Source organism: Grus americana, chromosome 5, assembly GCF_028858705.1.
Source record: "Grus americana isolate bGruAme1 chromosome 5, bGruAme1.mat, whole genome shotgun sequence".
Classification (NCBI taxonomy): domain Eukaryota; kingdom Metazoa; phylum Chordata; class Aves; order Gruiformes; family Gruidae; genus Grus; species Grus americana.
This window is the reverse complement of record NC_072856.1, coordinates 45139472-45161928: the sequence shown is the minus strand read 5'-3', so window position 1 is coordinate 45161928 and position 22457 is coordinate 45139472. Positions and strand designations below refer to the sequence as shown.

Genomic DNA, 22457 nt, shown 5'->3' with positions numbered 1-22457 from the left:
TGCAGCGGGAACTACAGCTCCCGGCATACACTGCACGCAGGCGCAAGGCCTGCTGGGAGCCGTAGTACCCCCGTCCCTAGGGTGTTCCCGCTGCGCAGGCGCTGTGGGTTTCCTGCTCGGGCCGCCGCTCGCCGTTGCCCTCCTCTGAGGAGCCGCGTGCGGGCCTGGCAGCCTGCGACGGTTGGTCTCGCGCCGCGACCGTTGTGGGACCGCCCCGCCCTAGGCCAGCGGGTACTGAGGGGGTGAGAGCCGCGGGGAGGGGGACGCACTGCCGGTGGAGCGGGGTCGCCTCTCCTGTCAGCGCCCCGTCCCGGCGGGCACCTGCCTCCCGACGCCGCTTCTCTCGAGAGCGGGCAGAGGCGCGGGCGGTGAGGTGAGGGTGTGCCTGCCCGCTGCTCTCGCCGCACCGCGGGGACAGTGTGTGGTAACGAGCCTGGGCGCGGGTCCCGGCTGCCCTCCTCTGCCCCCGGGGCCGGGGAGCCCCTGGATACCTGTCACACAGCGGGGCACCTGATCCCCAGAGAGGGTGAGCAGTGTGAGGGGTGCGAGGAAGAATTGCGTGCTCCCTCGAATACCACTAAGAAAGCAGTAGGCATCAAGGACTGAAAAATAGTGGGTTCTCTTTCACATGAACAACTTAGTATCCCGTACCTATTCCTAAGCTCGCTTTATTCCTTTCTGAGACAAATTGCAGCAGGTGCTCTTTGGCCAGAATGAGGCATCATGAGTTTGTGTGAGGACAATGAGATAAAAAGGAGAGGAAAGCAGCTCTCTGCCTGGTTCTTGGCCATCCTCACTCTGCACTTTTGATACAAGCAGAAGTGGAAGCTTTTTGCTTGCAGGTCCTTTGAGTTTTGTCTCATCATGTTTGGAGTTTGGTTTGGGTTTGTTTAGTCTGAGAATCATGTATGTCATAAGTAAGAAGCATAGACTCAGATTTTGGCCGTTTACCCTGAAGGCACTAATGATAATGTAGTCAAAGCCTGAGCAAGAAAGTAATCACAGAAAAAAACCTCTGAATACCAGGAAAACTAATAAAAGTGTATTTATGATGGTAAATGGAATAAATAAAAGTTTTTTCAGGCCTTTAATTTTTCTTTTTTCTTTTTCTTTTTTTTTTTTTTCATCCACCCAGGAATTGCTTTAAGGAACATGGAAGAGTGAGCTCCCTGCAGTTTATTGAGTTTCTCACCTATCTGATTTTGACATGATCAAATGTTTGGTGGAAGATGTGCGAGCCAGGCTGCGTTCTGGAGTAACTATCAACTCACTAGGGCAGTGTGTGGAGGAACTTGTCCTCAATAGCATCGATGCCAAAGCGACGTGTGTAGCTATCAGGGTGGATTTGGAAGCTTTTAAGATCCAGGTGGTGGACAACGGCTCCGGGATGGGGAGAGAGGACTTAAATGCAATGGGAAAGCGGTACTTCACCAGCAAGTGCAGCTCGGTGGGAGACTTGGAGAACTTGACATTCTATGGCTTTAGAGGGGAGGCTGTGGCAAGCATAGCCAACATGGCCAGTGTAGTGGAAGTTTCATCTAAGACCAGCAGGACAGCAAAAACGTTTGTGAAACTGTTTCACAATGGGCAAGCACTGGAAGTCTGTGAAGCTGAATTGAGCAGACCGAGTGGTGGAACTACAGTGACCGTGTGTAATCTGTTCCATCAGTTACCAGTGAGGAGAAAGTGTATGGATCCTGTGTTGGAATTTGAGAGAGTGAGACAGAAAGTAGAGGCTATTTCGCTGATGCATCCCTCTGTTTCACTTTCTTTAAGGAACGACACCTCTTGTTCTATGGTGCTTCAGCTCCCAAAGACAAGAGATATATACTCTCGGTTTTGTCAAATTTATGGACTGGGCAGATCCCAGAAGTTACGAGAAATAAATCATAAGTCTGGGGGATTTGAGATAAGTGGTTATATCAGTACTGAAGGACATTACAACAAGAATATGCAGTTCTTGTATGTGAATAGAAGGCTTGTTTTAAAGACAAGACTACATAAACTAATTGATTTTTTATTACGAAAAGAAAGTGTCATTTGCAAGGCAAAAAGTGGCCCTACGAGCAGACAGGCTAGTTCAAGTCCCGGTCGCCATCGTTGTGGCCCAGAGTTGTACGGGATCTTTATTCTCAATGTGACCTGTGCGTACAGTGACTATGATGTGTGTCTGGAACCTGCAAAGACTCTAATTGAGTTCCAGAACTGGGATGTTCTTCTAACTTGCATAGAAGAAGGAGTGAAAATATTTTTGAAACGAGAACATTTATTTATTGAACCATGTAGTGAGGACATCAGAGAATTTAATGAAGATAATGACTTTTGTTTGTATAACGCTCCAGTTCTGAAGCCCTCACTCTCTGGCGAGAAGAGCATCCAAGACAATTTTAAGAAAGCATGCGATGAAGTTGTGGATTCCTATGAAATGTGTAACTTGCAATCAAAAGATGTCAAAAGGAAATCAGTTACTGGGAAAAAATCCTCAAATCTTATAGAATCAAATAAAAATCTACAGGAAACTGAAATCGCCCCAAATCAGATGATTGCTGAACCATCTGATCCATGTGGAAACAATAAAGTGGAGATTCCACTGCCCAGCAAAGATGACACAGCTTCTGATTTCATTATATCAGATATCTCAGAGCAGGAGCCAAAAGACACTAACAGTTCCCAAAAAGTGTCTGATACTTATCTGAAACCTCCAGAAAATCTTTGTTCCTCTTTCAGCGGAGGGGCTGGATCAGAAATAAGAAAAATAGACAGTTGTGCTGACCTGCAGCGTTGTGCAGAGAATTACATAAAAGATGTGGGAAGGCAGCAAGACAAAGTAGTGCAGAAAATCTTAAATAATGATGTTATTCAATCGCTATCTGAGGGAGAAGACCCTACTGAAACAGCAATGGGACCTGAAACTGTCTCTGGAAGTTCGTTGATGAGACCATGTAATGCAAGAAGAGAAGACAGGGAAACAGCTGAAGTGATAGATGATGCTGGAAGAGGGGCTGTTAGTTCAATACCGTTAAAATTGTGCTCTACACACCTTGTAACATGTGTTATACAAAGTGAGCCCCCACACGAATGTGAACAAACAGAAACAAGTCTTGGATTAAACAGGCAGTGCAGACCCAGGCCTGTCAATGCCAAGGATATTTTTGGCCACAAAGTCAATTTTCCAATTCCGTCTTTAAATGCTAAGGATATTTCCAGTAATACAAGTAAAGAATATATACCTCCTTATACCAGAGAAGTATGCATGGCTGATGGTAATGAGTGGTTAGAGAACAAAACTTTGTCAAATCAGGTGAGTGAGGAGATAGCTATGCCTATTGCCACCAGTAAAAGACGTTGCGAGGCATTGAATGTTACAGAATTGCCACTGTCAACGTCTTCAGATATTCTTCGCAATAAAGTTATAAAAAGCACTAGAAGACAAATAGCTGTGCCAAGATCTCAGCCCTCTAAGAAGCTGAGCTTGTCCACACAGCTGGGTTCATTAGAAAGGTTCAGGAGATATTACGGGAGAGTCAAGTGTACACTACCAACACCATTGCCAGAGCAGAGTGAATTTGGTCTCGCAGTTTTTAATTCACAAGCTAATTGTGACTTTTCAAAGAATGAGAATGACAATCATGGTGACTTGAGCACTTGTAAAACTCCAGCTGTGGAAGATACAGATTCTAATAATAGTAGCCAAGTTTTTGGTTCTTTGGAAGAAACTTTATTCTGCCGTGGAGAAGCTTCACAGGACAAACGAGCCCTTTGTCAGAGTCCTTTGACATTGTCTGATTACTCTGAGGTTAGTAAAAAAAATACAAGTTGTAAAAGATCTCCAGGATCATTATCATCCAAACTGTGCAGAATGAAAAGTGACCACAAAGAAGTAGAACAACTTGGTGAACAATTCCAAGCAGATTCAGGTAGAAAAGATGACTACTCTTTTGATCTTGAATCATCAAATAATGATTTTTTGTATAATGCTTGTCAAACATATAAAGCCTCAGAGGAAAAAATGAGGGAATGTAGTTACAGCATTTTTAAGGGGGATGCATGCAGGCAATCAGACAGTATGAGAGCAGAGTCCGTGAAAAGTACTGTCAGCCCATCACCACTCAGCAGCATAGAAGGGGAGTACACAATCTCTTCAAGCAGTGTTTTATCATTACCTGCTAAAAAGGATTGTACTCACGTCATCTGTAAAGATAAAAGTACATTAGATGAATCCTCAGAACAAAATTTGAAAGATACTGAGGTTCCCCATATGACCTTCCTAAGTAACTTGGAATTCTCTGCAGACAACACAAGCACAGGCGATCCCAAGAATGATTTGTATTGGTCTGAATGGCTGCAAGATTTTGATGTGTCGTCGGGTAAGACAATATACATCAATAAAGCAACTGGACTGAGCACCTATGGCACTCCTCCTACTGAAGCATTTCAAGCTGCCTGCATTCAAGATATAACAACAATGGCTGTGAATGTTGTTTCAGAGAATGGTAAGAGGCATGGTGGTGGTTGTTGTAAAAAGGGGATGAGGAAAACCGTTTGTGTTCTGTTGCGTACATACAGTATCTTGCTGGCAACAGCTGACAGTTTACACTGAAATAGCCACTGCCTTGCATGTAATAGCTGTATGGAAAACGGGAAAGTGTTGGGAACTATGGAGACAGTAAAACATTAACATTCAAGATATTAAAAGATATTTTTTAATAAAACAGTGAAAAGAAATGTCAGCAACTTGTCAATTAGCAGGCAGCTGCCTAGTTTTCACTGGGCATCATGGCATTTATTGTGATCAGTAATATGTAATTGTTGTTGTATATAGAGAAACATACTTCAAAGTAAGCGTACCAGAAAAATATTGTGGGTTTTACCATTTTGTCCTAAACAGTTATGTTTCTAAGAATACGTTGTTACTGAGAACCCCACGTTAAAATGATATTTTTTCAACATGCATACAAAATTTAAAATAACCCTTGAAAAATGAACAAAAATCTAACTCTTCATTGAGAATGTGTAGTCTCCATTCTGCCAATTTTGGAAGGCTATTCCTTCAGACTTAGCTTTCTAGGAGATGTTGTATAGCATTGTTGGTGGTTTGATGGTGGAGCTTTTCCAGGGATGACAGGACACTACAATGTATTTGTTTTTCAGGGGTGTGGTGTTCATGAGTCTTCATTGATCTATCTGTCGGGTTTAGTAGCCAGCCAGAGCACTGAGAAGTAGAGCTTGACCTTCTATCCAAAATGTTTGGATAGTGCATTCATGTTTATGAAGAGACTACCTCACGTGCCCTTATGCTTTCAGATGATGCATAGTCTGTAGTCTTTGAAGACATATATTGTGTTGCATCTTTTTACCTCCAATGGCATTGCTCTTTCTTAGCCTTATCATTGGTGTTACTCTGCATCGTATCAATGGTGCCACTCTTTCTGAACTCTGTCAATGGTGTTATTCTTTGGTGAGATGTCTACTGCAACTTTTTTGCTTTTCTTAAGTTGAAGGTTGGACCTCCGAAACTTTCACAAGGTGTTTGAACTCTGGCTACACCCTATAGATCTTAGATTTTCAGAGTTCAACAAACATGTTCTTTCACATGTTTTTCAAGCAAAGGATATTAATTCTTTTTAGCCATAGGAATAAACATAACTGTTTCCTAATGCAGCATTCATGTCTCTTGAAGCTGAGCACTGTTTTGGACTGCTGTTAAGACCCAGGAGTGGAATAATTTCTTCACTTGCTATGTATGCTTTCGTTTTGCTGTTTAGAGTAGTGTTGGTAACCCCATGGTGTTGACTTAGAATTTCTAAGTCCCATGATTTATTAAGAACAGCATCTCAGACACAAATTCAGGGAAATTACAGTGGTTGGTGGAAGGAGGTAAGAACAATCCATATCCTCTTCCATGACAGCAGTGGCCATCTGCTGTCTTCTGCAGTCACAACATGTGCACAACAGAAATGCTGGATTTTGTAGGTTAGACTCAGACATCTTTGTACTGATTAAACTGATTGCTACAGGAAAATTTATCAAGCTTCATTTCACTGTCAGATGCCTATTTGAATAATCTAATGTTATGCATTTGTAGTAGGTTAACATCCCAGTTCAACTTGGTCTTCGTTGTTATGCCAGCTATGTTTGCATTTTTGTTACTTTTATTACATTATTGACTGATATGTCATTACACCAGTATATTTTAGTGATCTCATTGAGGCAACTGAAAATGAATACTCAAGTATGGTAATTGTATGTGGTTTGCATGTATAAAGTAGATACATTATTACCCTCTGCACCTTTTCTGATGTTACTTGTCAGAAAAATCATATTAATAATATCTCTGCCAGCTCTGAATTCTTACTAGCCTTTGGGCAAGAAAATCCTAGGTTTATGAAAAATGTATGTCCTGAACAAGGATTTTCCCTGCAACAGGAAGCAGGGAAATGAATCTCTGTTTATGATTCCATGTATAAAATACCGGACTTCTGTTCACATAGATGATAGGTGCTTCTGTGATTTTGAGGGGTAATATCTCTCAGTGACAATAGCTATAAAAGTTCTGTCAAAGTCTGAATGGGGCAGCATTCTTCAATTTGCCACAGTTTACCAGAAACCTCGTCAGGCCATCTTGTCCTCTGTTCTGGGGTTTGTGATGATGGGATGCTGAGTTACTCTCCCATACTGGGCTGACAGTTTGGATTCTTGAAAGGATTCTCAGTCCCCAGGGTAGGACCATCATTGGTCCTTACTGGAATGGAGCCAACAGTCAGGAGTCTATGGACTGGCCTAGGATCTCATAGAGCCTTTTCATACTGAGCTTATCAGCACGCAGCTGGTTTTCTTTGGCGTTATCACTCTGCCACTTTTCCTGAATGCACACCCTTAATTTCTTAGTAGAAAGGAACTTTATTAATTCATTATTATTTCACAAAGAATAGAAGTCTGAATTGTACCAAAGGAAGGGTGAAATGTTTACCACTGTGCTGGAAATCTGAGCCACTTTTCTTAATAATGTTGATAACAGTGCTGGTTTATAATATCATTAAATCATTTCTGGGTGGGTAGGAACATGTTGTTAGGCTTATTCTGATATCACATGTGGTCTCACTGACTTGTAGTTTTCAGTTTTACAAGTTCCCGATAACTGTATTAAGTATTGATAAGAGTGGTGATAGACTGACAGTTTTGCCACACCTTAACAGAGGGAAGTCATAGACTTTAGTATATGCCTCCTCTTTCCTTTGGGGATAACACTTCTGATTGCACTAATTCTGGAAATAATTCTTAGGTCATTAAAGCAGCAGCCAATTTTTAAGAAGGACAGTCTTGCAGAAGCCACGGTAATATTTTAAAATAATACATTTCCTGATGCAAATGTGTCTGATAATTTTCAGCTTTTTACATATGTGCTGTTATTTCTCAATGTTAGATTGCAAAATCTGCAGGATACTCTTAATTTCTACAGGGCTAAGCACACCCTTATTTAGGAGAATCTAATAACTGTATAGCTTTTTGTAATTTTGCACGCTGTTGAATCTGCATCAGTAAATTTATATTGTGTTTAGGGATTCAGTTCAGGTGCCATCCCTTTAGAAGTGAGATTGTGCTACCCTTCCTTCCTAGACCTCGAAAAGAGAAGACTCTAGCAAGCCAGGATCTGAGAGGTAGGGCCAGCTTTCCAGGACACGGTGTTCTGTGGTTTAAAAAAATCAAAGAATTCTCCCAGATGTCCCAACAGGAACTCAGAATTACTCAAGGTCTGTTAACAATGGGACCGTGTGAGTCATCTCAAATCTAGAACTGGAAAAAAAATCTTTTGGGGTTGAAGGCAGGTTAGGGGATACTTATTTACAGGATGAAATACCCAGTTCTTTGTTGAATTATGTCAGTAGTTTAAAGAATAATTACCTACTCCTTTCTTTGTACTTGTTCCAACCTTGGAATGTGAAAAATAGCTTCAATCCTCACAATTTTTTTGTGGAAAGGATGAAATCATCTTTTTGGTATGTGGCTTTGTCCAGAGAGAGTGGGTAGCTAAACAGGTCTTTTCTTTCCCTCCTCCCCGTCCCATTTCCAGGCCCTGGTCAATTGTGCTGCAGCATGTTTAGGAGTCAAAAAGCTGCACAGTGTACTTCCTAGTTAAAGCAGACTAGAGAATAGAGAAACCCAGTCTCATATTCCATTATTTATTTCTACATTCTCCCCTTTTTATGAGAGAAAAAAATAAAATAATACTTGTGAGAGGCAGAGGTACCCAATGCACCTTCTATACACAGATGGTCGTAGTTCCTGTATTTTCTATGTCTTCTTTCCTAGGTGCTGAAGGGGAGTCTCTCCAGTCATTGCTTTCAGAATGGGATAATCCTGTTTTTGTTCCCTGCCCAGAGGTAAGTATTATCTTGCATCTCATGCTAAAATAGGAGTCAGTTTAGCCTTTCATTATAACTTACATTGCACATAAGTTATTCAGCGATATATTAGGCTGTAGACCTGGCAGTTATGTGTTTTTGTAGACTGTTTATATGTAAGTCATTGTGGATTTATTCAGAGAAGCAGGTGTCAGGCTGATCTTTTGCCTTATGTCATTTCAAAAGCACAACATTATTGTAAGCTGTCTTTGCCTCTACAGAGATAGTAATCTTGAAATTAAAAGTTAAAGGATGGCAAAATTGTAATACAGTGTCTGTCCTCTTTGTGGACAGAGTTAAAATAACCCAGCTTTCTTCTTTGGGATGCAGTGGGTCTTAAAAGTGTATTTTACAATATTTGTTTTTATAGGCTGGCAAGATTATAGCATGTGAGAGGGAAACAATGTTGGAGCTTTTAGAAAAACTTCCTTTGTTGTCATGAGGTAGCATTATCTTTAATCATCATGTTGTGTGTGTGTAAACATACATATGTAACCATTTCCACCTGCAAACAATAGGGATGGAGTAGCAAACCACCTGCTGGTGAGTTTCTGAACAGTTCAGTTCATTTGTTGCTGTGACGGGTACTCTGACTCATTTCAGGGTAATACATCTTTTGTAATGCAATCCATTGAGAGCTCAAGTAGGCTGATAATTAACTTCAGGTTTTCTGATAGGTACTTGAAATCAGCTGAATGCACTGAAGGTAGCAGGTAATAAATATCCAGATGGGAAAGTATATGGAGATTGAAGCGAGAGGGATTTGCTGGATGGTATCTTTAGTTAGTGCTGTTCTTGTGTAGAAAGCTTGGTTTGTCAAAATACATGGTAATTTCCATTTTTTTGTAAAGCTGGCTTGTTGCAGGTATTTTGTGTGTATTTGTGGTTTTTGCCATATCCTTTATAGCTTGCTTGATCTGTAATTCTGTTTTTACAGATTGCTGTTGATGTGACCAGCAGTCAGGCTGATGATCTGGCTGTGAAAATTCACAATATCTTATATCCTTATCGTTTCACCAAAGACATGGTTCATTCAATGCAGGTACAATGTGATCTATGACTACTTTTTGCCCCCAAATTCCCACTCAGCAGATGGGAAGTACTGATGTTTCTGCCTGGTGGGAAAGAGGTATCTGGGGAAATAGTTCATATCCCTAATTTTCACAAGCGCAAACAGAATTCTTGGTTGCTGCGTGATACCAGCACATGCCGGATCTTAGTATCATCTCATGGTTAATCAGCTATGTGCAAGTGACTCTAAAATTCCTTGACTGTATGGTTAAATCAAATCAAGAGGCAGCCCTGTTACTGCTGCTTAGAAACACGTTTAACTAAATGATATTTCAATGGGCAGGTTTTTATATTTATTGTAGGCATTTGCTTAGTTCATATTCCTCTGAAATCTGTATCCTGTATGTTCCATTTTTGTTGACCTTAGAAATTCAATTCTTCAGCAGAGTGGTTTCAAAAGCAAATCCCAGATTTCATGGAAAGACTTGACATTTCACTTTAAGGTTTATATCTGCCCTGAAGAGTGATTCTTAAAAATGGCATCATAGCATCAAGTTTAACTGTTTTAGTGTTTCTTTATCAAATGTTTGGAACGTTAGCTTAAAAGCTAATGTAAATACATGCCTTCAACTTACATTCTTTGATGGTTTGCCTTGATAGAAATGCCAAAGTGGATTCTCTCCCTCTCTTGCATCCCAGTGACAAAAGGCTTACAGGCCCAGTTAGCAACCTGATTGCGTCAGAATAATGCTGACTTTGAGATTGCAGGTTCTGACTGTGTGGGGCATGGTAACGTTGATCTCCAGGGTGGACAAGGATCCAAATGATTCCCTTACTTATGTGTGCAAGAATAACAGGAGTAAATAAAGTTATTACAGTAAACAGATTACATTTCAAAAACACAGGAGAGGAAAGCTGGAAAGTGGAAGGTACCATTCTTCTGTCACTGAGTGGTTCTGTGATTAACTTTACCTGCGTAATGTTTTCTTTTGTATTTTTTTAAGAAGGTAAAGCCAGAAGGAATTACCACTTCCCATCTCTGAAGAAGCTAAATACTGCCTTCAGTACCCTATAGCAATTTTGAAAATCCCTGTAGAAAAGACCAAAAGCAAAAAATGTTGCATCATGCCACAGGAAAAGAATAAAAAGAATCATTAATGTCTTGCATCCCTGCAAAGAAATAGGATCATCTATTCATTTTTACCTAGGAAGTGAACAATGCACGTGTTGTGAGACAGAGAATTCAGAGTGAGCTTAATCTATCTGTGTGACTTGGGGAGAAATTCCTCCCTAACACCACACCTGTTAATTTAAATCTAACAATAAGATACCAAAAACATTGTGCATCCCTGTTCAGTATTCCCAGTAGCTCTGGTTGATTTCTGATGCTTGAGGACAAGGTGGAATCAAGTCAGAGGGGCAAATTCTACATCAGAAAATGAGGGAGAGAAAAAAGCTTCCTGGCTCCTACAGATGATCAGCACAAATCCTTAAACACAGGGCAGGTTAAAAAAGGTTGTTTACATTCTCTTTTGGTGATATCAGCAAATCAAATACTCAGAGTGTCGCTGTGCACAGCTTTAATTTCTGACAGTGGTGGTTTAACCCCAGCTGGTAACTGAGCACCACATAGCCGCGTACTCACACCTCCCCCCACAAGGGAATGGGATGGAGAATGGAAAAAACCCTCCCAGACTGAGATAAAGACAGTTTAATAGGATAACAAAGGAAGAGAATAATAATAGTAGTTACAACAACAATAATAATAATCCCAAGAGTTGCACAAATGCAATTCCTCACCACCTGCAGAAGGAAAAAAAACCAACAATCCGATGCCCAGTCTGTTTCCAAGCAGCGATCCCAGCTCCCGGCTAGCTTCCCTGGTTATACAGGGAGCAAGACGTTCTATGGCAGGGAATATCCCTTTGGCCAGTCTGGGTCAGCTGTCCTGACTGTGCTCTCCCAGCTTCTTGTGCACCTGGCAGGGTGTGAGAAGCCGTAAAGTCCTTGACTTAGTGTAGACGCTACAACTACCTAGCAACAACTAAAAGCATCAGTGTGTTATCAACATTTTTCTCATACTAAATCCAAAACACAGCATTATACCAGCTACTAGAAAGAAAATTAACACTATCTCAGCCAGGATACCAACTCAAGGAGGCTTCTACATGACCGTTTAAGCCATTCTGTAAATTTCCAGCTCCACCTGAGAACAATTAGAGCTCTTGCCCTTATGACTCTCTCTGAAAAAATTGAGCCAGAATTATTTTCTTGGATATTGTGAAACTTTTTCTTAGTTCCAAACTAAACTGTTTCATGATCAGCTTTATGGTCATTTGACCTTCTGCCAGTATTGTCTTTTAGCTTAAATAATTGCTGCCTTTTCCATATTTAGCCCCCCACTGTATTTATAAAGAATAATTATATACCTTCTCAGTCTCAGTTTTGCTAGGCCAAATTCTTTAAGCCTTTGGGATTAGAAAAGATGTGGTTTCCACTCCTCTAATCAACATACTAGCTATTTGTTGCATTTGATCCATTTTGATCTTTCATTTACCTTCATTTTAAAAATAATTTTACCACTGGGTAATGATTTTTCTGAGTATCTTACAGGTTCTTCAGCAAGTGGACAATAAATTTATTGCTTGTTTAATCAACACTAGGAATGAAATGGATAAAAAGGCAGGTAAGAGTGGTTATTAACATGAAGTTGAGGTGACTGTCAAGTGCAGTTTACTGTAGAGGGAATACTGTCCTGTTAGTATTCTCTTCTTGCCTTGGGATGATATTGTGAGTAGAGGAAAATGTTAGTCTTCACTTGAAATTTCCTGGATCTTCTTTATTTTGGACATTGTTGAATGTTCCTGCTGCCTGCAGATTAGTTTTATATAAATAGATTGTACTCAAATTACTAACATCTTTCAGACTCTGTTCACGATGTCTGGACATATTCATTGTTGAAGCTTGCTGAAGCTGTACAAAAAAGGCATTCAAACCCAGTAGTTTTTATAATACTTTTAAAGACTGTATCAAACAGAACAGTTTGTGGGTGACCTCAGCTCTCATTCTGAAGTTAGATGAAGATGTCAATAGACAAGAGTTTCTGACTCAGTTTAATTACCTTAATTTAAATGCCAATTTGGATAACTAAATTTCTGTTCTGTAGTGACTTTATGTTCTGCCAACACAGCCTCCTCCTCACTTTATTTCTGTAAACTGGCTGATAGTTATCTTCTAAATGTAGCCTCTAGGGAATGGTCATTCTTCCCAACCTGTGCAGCTGTCTGGTACGCAGTTGCCTATTTCTCATCTGTTGTGGTACATTTTTTAGATGGAAACCTCCTAATTTTGGTGGACCAACATGCAGCTCATGAACGGATCCGCTTGGAGCAGCTTATTGCAGGTGAGGAATCAGATGGTCTTAGGACAAAAGGTAATCAGTGTACAGAAAAGTACAAATGAGCAGTCTGGGAGGTATGGAATCAATAGGATATTCATTTGTCATCTTTATCCTGATCCCTAGGAGGGTGCAGACATTCAGTATCTGTAGCAGTCATAGTATTGGCAGCTGAAAATTGTTACAGCATTTCCAAAAATAGAAGATATACTCCCTACCCGCAGAACTATCAAACTAAAATAGTTCTGACATAATGAAAGAGCAGGAAGACTGATAGGAAAAACAATGAAGAGGAAATAGAACAACATCAATAAGATTATGTGGTTATGCTGTGAAGAATAAGACATGGGACGCAGAGTAAAGAGCATAGTTCATTTGGTTCCTTTTTTAGCTGAATACTGTGCTTAAAGCCTAAAATTTCCACAATCTGAAACTGTTTGCAAACGAATAATAGTCTTCTCTGCAAGCTCATTAGCCATTGGTTTCAGTGTTAAAAAGCACAATAGCCATCCATCAAGTACTTAAAAATTATTGACCTTCTCTTTCATCAACAAATACTGCGCAGTTCCTGCAGAGAGGGTTCCCGGAACTCTGCTCCTTTTGGTCAGGTACTCAAAAAAAGACTGAAGGGAGAAATGCTTAATGAATAGTATTTTAATGCCATTTATATCAGACTTTTCTGTGGAAAAATTGCTCTCTGTGAGTTGGACTAAATATATCAGTATTTTTTCTGCTATTTAGAGTGACTCTTTTTTGGAACTGGTGGGAAAAAACAAAGTGGCATTAACCAACCCTTCCCCAGAGACTAGATGTCTGGTTTGTGACATTCCCAGTCCTCCACAAGTTTCAGGAGAAGGCATTCTGTGGTCACTTTTTAATCCAAACAGAGGATTACATGCCAAACCATAGGGTCATTAAGGGTAATGCCTGTGTAAATATTCTAAGAGGGAATACTTCTAAATGATTCATTCACAGATTCCTATGTGAAGGAAGCTGCAGCATGTGGCAAGAAGAAATTACTGTCCTCCTCCATCTCTCCCCCTTTGGAGATTGAAGTTACAGAAGAACAAAGAAGATTTCTACGGTTAGTAATGGACAATAGCTCTAGACTTTTGGGGGCGGCTCTGTTGACCAGGGAGATCTCTATATATTGCTAGGTTACCATGAAGCTCAGGAAAGAAGCTGTTGATTCTTTCCTGAGCTGAGACCAGCTGGCTCTGTCTGTGGTGAGGAAGGTAGGTGTGCTTCTCAGGCACATCATTACATCTCAAGATGAAACCCTGTGGTGTGCCATCTCTGTGCCTCTGCAATGTTCTCTGGTTTCCTTCAGAAAGTAAACCTTCACGTGTGGGCCAGAAGAGTGCCAAAGCAGTCTCCAACAGACCCTACTGCCTGGGGCTCAGGACTTGGGAGTGCACACTGGAGTGCAGTGCCCATAGTGTCCATCTAGTCACTGATTTAACAGGCACTGTTTGAGAAGAGAAGGATGGGGTATGGAAAGTTTGGATTATGAATCCTTCAAAAATGCATTCCTTAGTCCTAGGTGCCTGCCAAGAGTAACTAATGAACACTGTTTCCCAAGTGTTTCAGAATGGCAGCCTAGCTACTATTCAGATATTTAACTTCTGTACTGCAAGAGTTTAGATACAGATTTGTTATTGTACTATTACAGACCTATTAGACACTAATCAAACTTTTTTCCCCAAAATCCCTGTCTGTCACCTGCCACATGCATTTGTGTTTGTTTTTTTTCCCTGCATTGTTCCTCATTTTCAGGTGAAGTTCTATCTTAATGTTCACAGGACTACCTCATTATTCTCAAACTGCTCTTTTTTGTGATGCCTGTGGCAAACTCCACAGCTTTTAAATCACTCCTTGTTAAGATTGTTGCCTATTATAGGGATACACCTGTTTGGTGTAAAGCCCTCTTTGGGTGGATTCCAATCATAACAGTATCACTGCTGTATCCGTTTGGTAACTCTTGTGTGTGACAAGGGCCAATACCAGAAATTCCAAAGGAAAGTGTAAAGCACTATTATGTTCTACCTGCCTTAGGGAAAAATGTGAGAACGTAACTGTTGCTGTTCGTAGTTCAGTAATATTTGGATGCCTTTATTGTTCCCACCTCTTAATGATGTTCTTGCTAACATCACAATATTTGTACTGCCTCTTGTTCAACTTTGAATTATTTTTGCACTCATCTTTGAATGACTTCCATTTCTGATATATCTGCTTCTGAAACTGGATGGCCAAAATTGATACAGTATATCAAGTGAGGGTTTCCCATTGATTTGTGCAGTAGCTTTGCAGTTGTGCCCATATTTTCTATCTATTATATCCACACCTGATACTTTGTCTGCTTTTTTGGCTACTGCTGCTTGCATGAACTGCTTGTTTATTGAATGGTCATGACAATGAAATACAGAGTTGAGGTTTTTATAAATTTTTGCTCTTTATGTAGAAGCCAACAAAATGTACAAATAGATCAAATTATTCCTGATAATTTGCATTTCTTTGTCTATAGGAGCAGTGAAATTCAGTTTTTCTGTCCATTTTTCATTATACCTTTTTCATTCATCCTACTGATTTCATTTATCATTTTTCTACTTGTTTTGAGTTCTGATTGAGTTCAATGTCATCTTTAGTCTCAGCTAACCTAAATAATTTTGTGGTTTCTACAAATTTGCCTGCTTGACCATGCCCCTTCTTTTCCATGTCATTAATAAACAATTATGAAGATACAGATCAGGACTCATGTCATGTTGACCACTGACCATCTGTTGCCAGCTTACCCTTTTTCCGTAGTCTCTGAATCATGACTACAGAATTACTTCTGTATCCGTGACAACTTTTTGCATTTGCATTTCTAGCTACTTGTAAGAGGTGGCATCAAGGGCTTTTTGAAAGACCAAATAAATTCTGTGAGCTACTTTTCTTCATCAGCTAAATCACAAACATCACTTAGGATAATTGATTCAAGAAGTTTACTGGTGCTGGCATATACTGGTGCTGGCTTACTGGTGCTTTTATTGTGTTGCTCTTTAATTTATAAGTATTTACTGGCAGTTCATCTGTTTACACTCACTCTGTGAGACTATCTTTACTAAAAAGATACGAATTAAAAGTACTATGTAAAAATCTAAACTCTGTTGTTACTCTTGCTGGCAGAGTATGACTGCATTCTGTGGTAAAGTTGGATGTAATGAAATAAATTAACTTCCCTAAAAGACCTTCCTCTTCAGCTATGCTTGCTATTTAATAGTTCAGCTGGACCTCTGGTTCACCTGCAGCTTTGATTCTGTTATTTGTCTACTAAGCATTGTAGTAATGCATTGTTCTGTTGACTCTCTTGAACTTCCTTTTTTTTCCCCTCCCCTCCCCTTAAAAAAAAAAAGGCCCGATTGACCTCAATAGCTGCTTGGATTCTGTCATTTCACCACAATGGGCTTTTTCTGTCTTTCTCTGCTCCTGCTGAGGGCTATACATGTCTTCTTTTTTTGGGTAGAATTACACAAGTCATCTCCATATGGAGGCTAATAATTGTATTATGCTCGTGACTGATTTTAGTAAGTTTAGATTAGCTTCTTTTTTGTTCAAAGAACCTCTTTTCTGAGGTTCTGACCTTCACCACCTTGGTTTTCAGTGAGTATTCCCTGAGTTAATAAAATAAACTTTATATTGTTACAGTTGTTTTCATTGTGAAGACAAGTTCTCATCTGACTGTGAAGTCCTGTTTTTGTGTGTATTTTTCCATCCACAGGGTGACATATGTCAGATTAACTAGAGGTTGTTCTTTCCTGGGTTCTCTTTGCTTAATGGGATATAAAATTCATTAAACCAGCATAAATTTCTTGCAGTATTTTTTTCCGTTCTAAGTATTTGCTATTACATATCAATTGAAATCACAATTTTTTAGGTTAGACTTAAAGTATTCTTTATGCTGCGTAATTTCAATATCTGGAGTGTTTGTGTGTTGAACCAGACACCTTGTGCATCTTTAGAAAACATAGATTTCTAAATTTAGACATAAAGCTTCTCTCCACATAATACAGGAACTCTTAGATCTTGTGGTTGTGAAACACGAAATATGCACAGTTCATTGGGGTGAAAAAACGTGGATGAATGTAGGCTGAAAGGGCAAAATTTCTTGGAATCTCGTAGTGCACGGATTTGGAGATTAGAAACTGTTGCAGGGAGAAACGTATATGGGCACTGAATAAATATTTATGTATGCTGTGGAGACATAGCTACTGTGGTTGATGTCTTATTTCTGGTATTTTTTTCCCTCAGATGCTGCTACAAAAATTTGGAGGACTTGGGTCTCGAATTATCATTTCCTGAGACCAACAGCTCCTTGATTCTAGTGAGGAAAGTGCCACTGTGTTTTATAGAAAGAGAAGCCAATGAACTACGACGGAAAAGACAACCTGTCACTAAAAGCATTGTGGAGGTCAGCTGTGGATATGGGTGAAATTGTGATACTGGGTTTTGTTCTGTGTTAATGGCCCAGAGTATCTCTGTTATGAGGGAGACAATGAGGTCCCTTGGCAAAGATGGGTGCCATCCCTTTTAGTAGCTAAATAGTCCCACAAATGAAATCCCTGAACTATAACAGAAATGATAGGAGACTGTTTCAGACTTGGACTAGTGGAGCTAAGAAAAATAGTATATAGTACAGATGTTTCAACAGTTTACTGCTTATGAATGCTTGAATGAACAGTAAATGCTTGAATGAACAGTAAAATTATTAATATAGCTAATACAGAAATATTATTTGTTAGGATTTAAAGTTGTTTTCATGAAATCTCTACACGGGCAGCTCAGCTTTCTAAAAACTGCTGTTCCAGATGTTTTGCAGTTTGAGGAAGAAATTGCTGAACTGATTACTCGCAGTTTCAATTGTAAACAATCCTTAAAAATTGTTTCTGCCACTAGGCTGAGCCATTGTGAATCAGTCCAGTCTTGCCATACATCTGTTTTGATGTGAAAAGAAGAAACAGAGAAGATGATTAATCTGATTATACTTTCTTTTCCAATCTTGCTATAACTGGGAAGAACTCAAAATGCACTCTCCTTGGGAGCCAAGAGCACTAAAAGTGGCAGAGGAGGGGATCATGTCTGTGCCTCACAAGCACTTATTCTTAGCTGACACCTCAAGATCTCATGAGCGTTTTGGCAGATCCTGCAGTCCTTTTTATTTTAATTAGGACTGGTAGCACCTATTCATGATTGATCATGAACTGACTGCATTTTAGACATCAGAAATGAAATCCGCATGGACTATTACCCAAAGAAGAAAGGGCAGCTATTCAAAGATAACATGCATTCATTGCACTCTGAGGTAGAAGGGTTCCATTATACCCATTCTGCAGATAGGAAACTGATGCAGAGAGAAACCAAGCGATTAGTCTAAAGTCTGAGAGGTCAGGACTTGCACCTGGATCTTTCACACTGTGGTCAGTGTACTAGCAAGAGCATAGTTTTTCCTGGTTCTGGCAGTTACACAGTACATGTCCACAGATGTGGACAAAGCAGGGTATGGGCAATGAAAGGGAGAAATAGCAACTGATGATATTACTTTTTTCTTTCCAGGAGCTTATTCAAGAACAAGTTGAGGTGAGTTGCTGTCTGCTTCTAATGCTGGCTATAATAATGCAAAGCTTACTGGATGAACCAAAGGGAGTGTGTTAAGCCTCAAATGAGAGGTGGACTAGATAATCCATTAGCTTTTCCTCATTTTTAGTTTCCTTTGTGTTACAGTTCTTCCTTTTTCTTGTGTTAAATCGAAAGTAAGATGATGTTCCCTTACTACTTTTAGCTAGTGCAGACCACAGGAGGAGGAGCACGAGGAACGCTGCCTCTGACATTTCTGAAGGTGTTAGCTTCCCAGGCCTGTCATGGTAGGGAAACTGTGCTTTTCTTTCATTCTTTTTTTTTTTAAAGAACGTTTTTGTCTCTCCACAACATCCTCCCTGGGGCAGTGGTTTCAGAATATGTTTGCAGAAATTCCAGGATTACGGACTGTGTGTTTCATAGGGATGAGGAGATAATGGTCTTTTCATGGACAGCACTGAAAGGAACAAGCAATACTGCTCTGATTTATTCACGTATAGGCCTAACATACTTTTCAACCCTCACATAAAACACAGAGAGAATATAGTTCTGAGATGCGCTCATCCGTGTGAGCTCTAAACCATTTAAATAACAGCTCTGTGAAGGGGCAAGGAGAGGTGCTGGAACCTGCTTGAAAGTGTGCAGAAAAGAAGACTTAGACACTCTTCCCAAAAAGTGTTTTTTTATTTCATGCAAAATTGCTAGTTTAAGTGTGCATGTGACAAGTATTTTTGGAAGGAATGCACTAAGAATCTTCTAAGTGACGGTGGCTTTCCAGCACCTGGAAATGGGCAGACCTTACAGGTGTAGACTGCAGTAGCTCTATGCTCGTGTGGCAGTTCCTGTGCCACAGACATACTGAGATTACACTGATGGGGTAAACGTGAACCAGAAGAATCTATTTTCACAGAGTGTCACTGCATTTTACAAATGGCAGACAACAAATATTTTTTTTAATATCTAAGAAAAGTCCCATGGCTGAAAGGCAGATTGCAGATGGTCTTGTGCATCTGTGAAAGCTAAAGATTGCAAACACCTCTGAAATGGCTCCCTAATGTTCTGCTTGGATTTCCTCTGGATACCATTAAGTGCTCACTTCTGAGAAAGGACTTAGTGGCAGGCCTAGCATTTCATCTTGGAACTGATGCCTGTCAGCGGCAGGCACATAGAACTGATCAAGCCTATGGAACTGATATTAGCTGTAGTCTTGATTTAATACTTTTTGATTTGTGAACTGGTTCCATCTTCAGCTTTAACACACACACGCACAAACACACACATAAAAAAGCCCATTTGCCTCTTGCAATGTCATCTGAAAACCCAACAACTACTAATCTTACCATCCATCAAACTTGGTGAAAGTTTAGGCCATGGATCCTTATGATCCTTATGCAGCAGGCTGGTTAATTAAGTCCTAAGTCTGCCATGCTGCAGCCTTTGGGCTGCCTTTGCAGCCTCCCAGCTAATCTTTGGGAGCTGCCTTGTTTTCTGTGAAAACCGCAGCTATGGAGGGAAGTCTGCTGGGTAGTTTGAATTCTCTTTGGCAGTGCATGCAAGAATTTGTATCTTTTTTTTTCAGGAGCTATTAAGTTTAATGAACATTTGACTTTGGATGAGAGCTGCAGGCTTATTGAAGCTTTGTCATCTTGCCAGCTGCCCTTCCAGTGTGCTCATGGAAGACCTTCCATGATGCCTCTTGCAGACATAGACCATCTACAGCAGGAAAAGCAGGTACTGCGTGCGACAGAGATACGCCTCTGGTAATCCACACTCTGGCTTATCAGACATATGTCATCTATGTGTGTTTTAGAACTAGAATGGTCCAGTTTGAAACCATCACCACTGGCTGTATCTTACTTGAATTTTTACATAGCTGTTACCAATAAACTAAAACTTTAGAACATTAAACCTCTGTCCTGCAAACACTTTAGCAAGGATCTTACTGTATTTCATTTGAATGGTCACAGTGACTTGAATGGGGTCCAGTAATCCTTAAAGTTAAGCATATATTTAAAGTGCTTGCAGTTTTTAAATTCTGATATTCTACTAGTGGCAATAATACAAATTAAACAAATGCCTACTTCCCCAAAGTTTAAGATGCTATAAAATAGGAGAAAAAAACCCCCCAAACCTCCAAAGAAATAGCAACATTTAAATAAAAAAAAAAAATCATTACTCCTTCCCTTTTGCTATTATTGTGCTATATTAAGTTATGAAATTGGATTCTGTTGAAAGTCAGGTGGGATTTTGAATTAGATATTTTAAAAACTTGGGAATGACTGTATTAAGGCAAAGAGTATGGAGGCATTGAAGCTCATTTACTTCGTTATGATTTAATGCTTCTTAATTTTTCTCCCTCCAGCCTAAACCTAATTTGGTTAGACTACGGAAGATGGCACGAGCATGGCACCTATTTGGAAAAAAAAGACCTTAATCAAAAAAAGTTACAACTGTAAGCTGCAACCACTAGAAGTATTGGTATGATGCAGATCCTCTGTTGTTAGACAACAATACCTTGTGTGGAACCAAGTTTCTGAGGCAGTGTGGTCACCAAAGTTCTGCTCTGAGTACTCACCTAAGAAGCAGAGATCAGCCAGGAGAAGCCCACCGTGGTAGCCTGGAGAAGCGTCTTCGACATTAAGGAACTGCATTGTAAGCCTGAGCCTTATGTCAGTGCTTGACTATTGGAAGCAAGAAGTTGCAGCCATTCTCACTTACTAAAGTGCTTTTTCTCTGCAAGCACAGGATGTTTCTGCATAATAGAGAGACTTTTAATTAATGTATTTTATAGTGCTTTGAAATTGGGGAGGTATTTATTAATAAAATTAACACTAAACTATTTCCTTGGGCTCATGGCAGCGGTTGGAATGAGGACTGACCAGCTTCATAGTATATATAGGCCAACTTAGGATCAAAAAACATTCTGTTTAACTAGGCAATGAATTACACACCTAGCTGTTTTCTCCAGCTCCGTGCAGTTTGCATTCTTGAGTGAGAGATTTCTAAATCCTAGCATAGCCCCACATTCTCAGGGTACAAAAACTTACCCCCACAGAAATAACAAAGTAGCCCATGGCCTTTTTACAGTAGGCAGACTTATTTTACAGCTTCCAGTTCTATTTAGTGTCTTGGTCTAAGGTAGAGGAATAGACTTCATTTCAGAACAGAAAAAGATTATGTCTTTGTTTAATCACAGACATCCAACTTAAAACCAAATCAGAGAGCTATTGACATCTGCTGATTCAAAAGCAAAACAAGGAGTGGAAACTACTTTTGTTTGATGCCTTAACCATGGTGTAGCGTATTGCCATACATTGATAAAAGGGACCAGGAAAAGTGATCTGACCTGCAAGAGCCTGAGATTGCTAAGATGTTCCATGCTGGCCCCCACAAAAATCAAGAACTTTCTGAGTGAGACAAGATGTCCACCCAAGAAGAACTGCAGTCACTCAAGTAGTACAGGAGAGGAAAGACCCTCAGGCTACAATAAGTGAAGCAAGAGCTTGAGCTCTGCCTTCTGACAGAGAGGTGAACAAGCTAGCTGACAGGACTTCTGAAGATCAGCCTTTCAACAAGAATCAAATTTCCATTCCAGCGCTGTACAAAAAGCTGGTTTGTATTTCAGCAACTCACCAAAAATTGCCAGAAAATTCTACCAAAAAAATACACTTTGAAGACAATTGCCCATGGATTCCTATCACATTCACATGTGAAAGCAGACCTTAAAGCCTGCTGCTGCATCATAGGCACAGGCAACTCATTACACTGGTAAAACTCCTACTAGTTAAAGAAACTATATGGAAAACATGCTTAACAGTGAGATCACTGTAAACAGCCTTTATTGCAGTCTACTTCAAAGTAACAGCTTAGCTGCTCCAGAGTTACATGTATGACTTGCTGTTTCAAAATCAAAGTGGGTTTAGCAGCCCCACATAGCTTCTAACACAGCACAGAAATCAAAACATGCACAAGAGCTCTGCCTTCTGTTGCTTTTGGGTAGGAAACACGTTGCTTAACAAATTGCCCAGAGTAAC

The 22457-nt window shown here is 40.0% G+C and overlaps 1 protein-coding gene across 6 annotated transcripts; it reads left to right on the top strand.

The window, feature by feature from the left end:
- Positions 1-93: 93 nt before the first annotated feature.
- MLH3 (mutL homolog 3) lies at positions 94-22117 on the top strand. 6 transcript variants are annotated; one of them, XM_054826675.1, is made up of 13 exons: positions 113-242; positions 1136-3917; positions 4293-4493; positions 8311-8381; positions 9340-9444; positions 12027-12099; positions 12745-12816; positions 13786-13894; positions 17101-17260; positions 18403-18426; positions 18629-18710; positions 20003-20154; positions 20786-22117. In XM_054826675.1, exons 2-13 carry the CDS (start codon positions 1208-1210, stop codon positions 20855-20857), a joined length of 3831 nt encoding a protein of 1276 aa, XP_054682650.1. In that variant the 5' UTR covers positions 113-242; positions 1136-1207; the 3' UTR covers positions 20858-22117. The 6 variants fall into 6 exon arrangements, 5 of the variants coding, with proteins under 5 accessions (XP_054682647.1, XP_054682646.1, XP_054682648.1 ...); XM_054826672.1 differs by having other exon boundaries at positions 94-231; positions 1136-4493; XM_054826671.1 differs by having other exon boundaries at positions 94-242; positions 1136-4493.
- Positions 22118-22457: the final 340 nt, after the last annotated feature.

What these genes read in the sequence shown, in the direction of transcription:
- MLH3 (XM_054826672.1), top strand. Translation starts at nt 1,208, where the DNA reads ATGATCAAATGTTTGGTGGAAGATGTGCGAGCCAGGCTGCGTTCTGGA. An exon ending in TGAAATGGATAAAAAGGCAG is followed by an intron (nt 12,100 to 12,744) that starts GTAAGAGTGGTT and finishes TACATTTTTTAG; the next exon opens with ATGGAAACCTCCTAATTTTG. An exon ending in TTATTCAAGAACAAGTTGAG is followed by an intron (nt 18,427 to 18,628) that starts GTGAGTTGCTGT and finishes TACTACTTTTAG; the next exon opens with CTAGTGCAGACCACAGGAGG.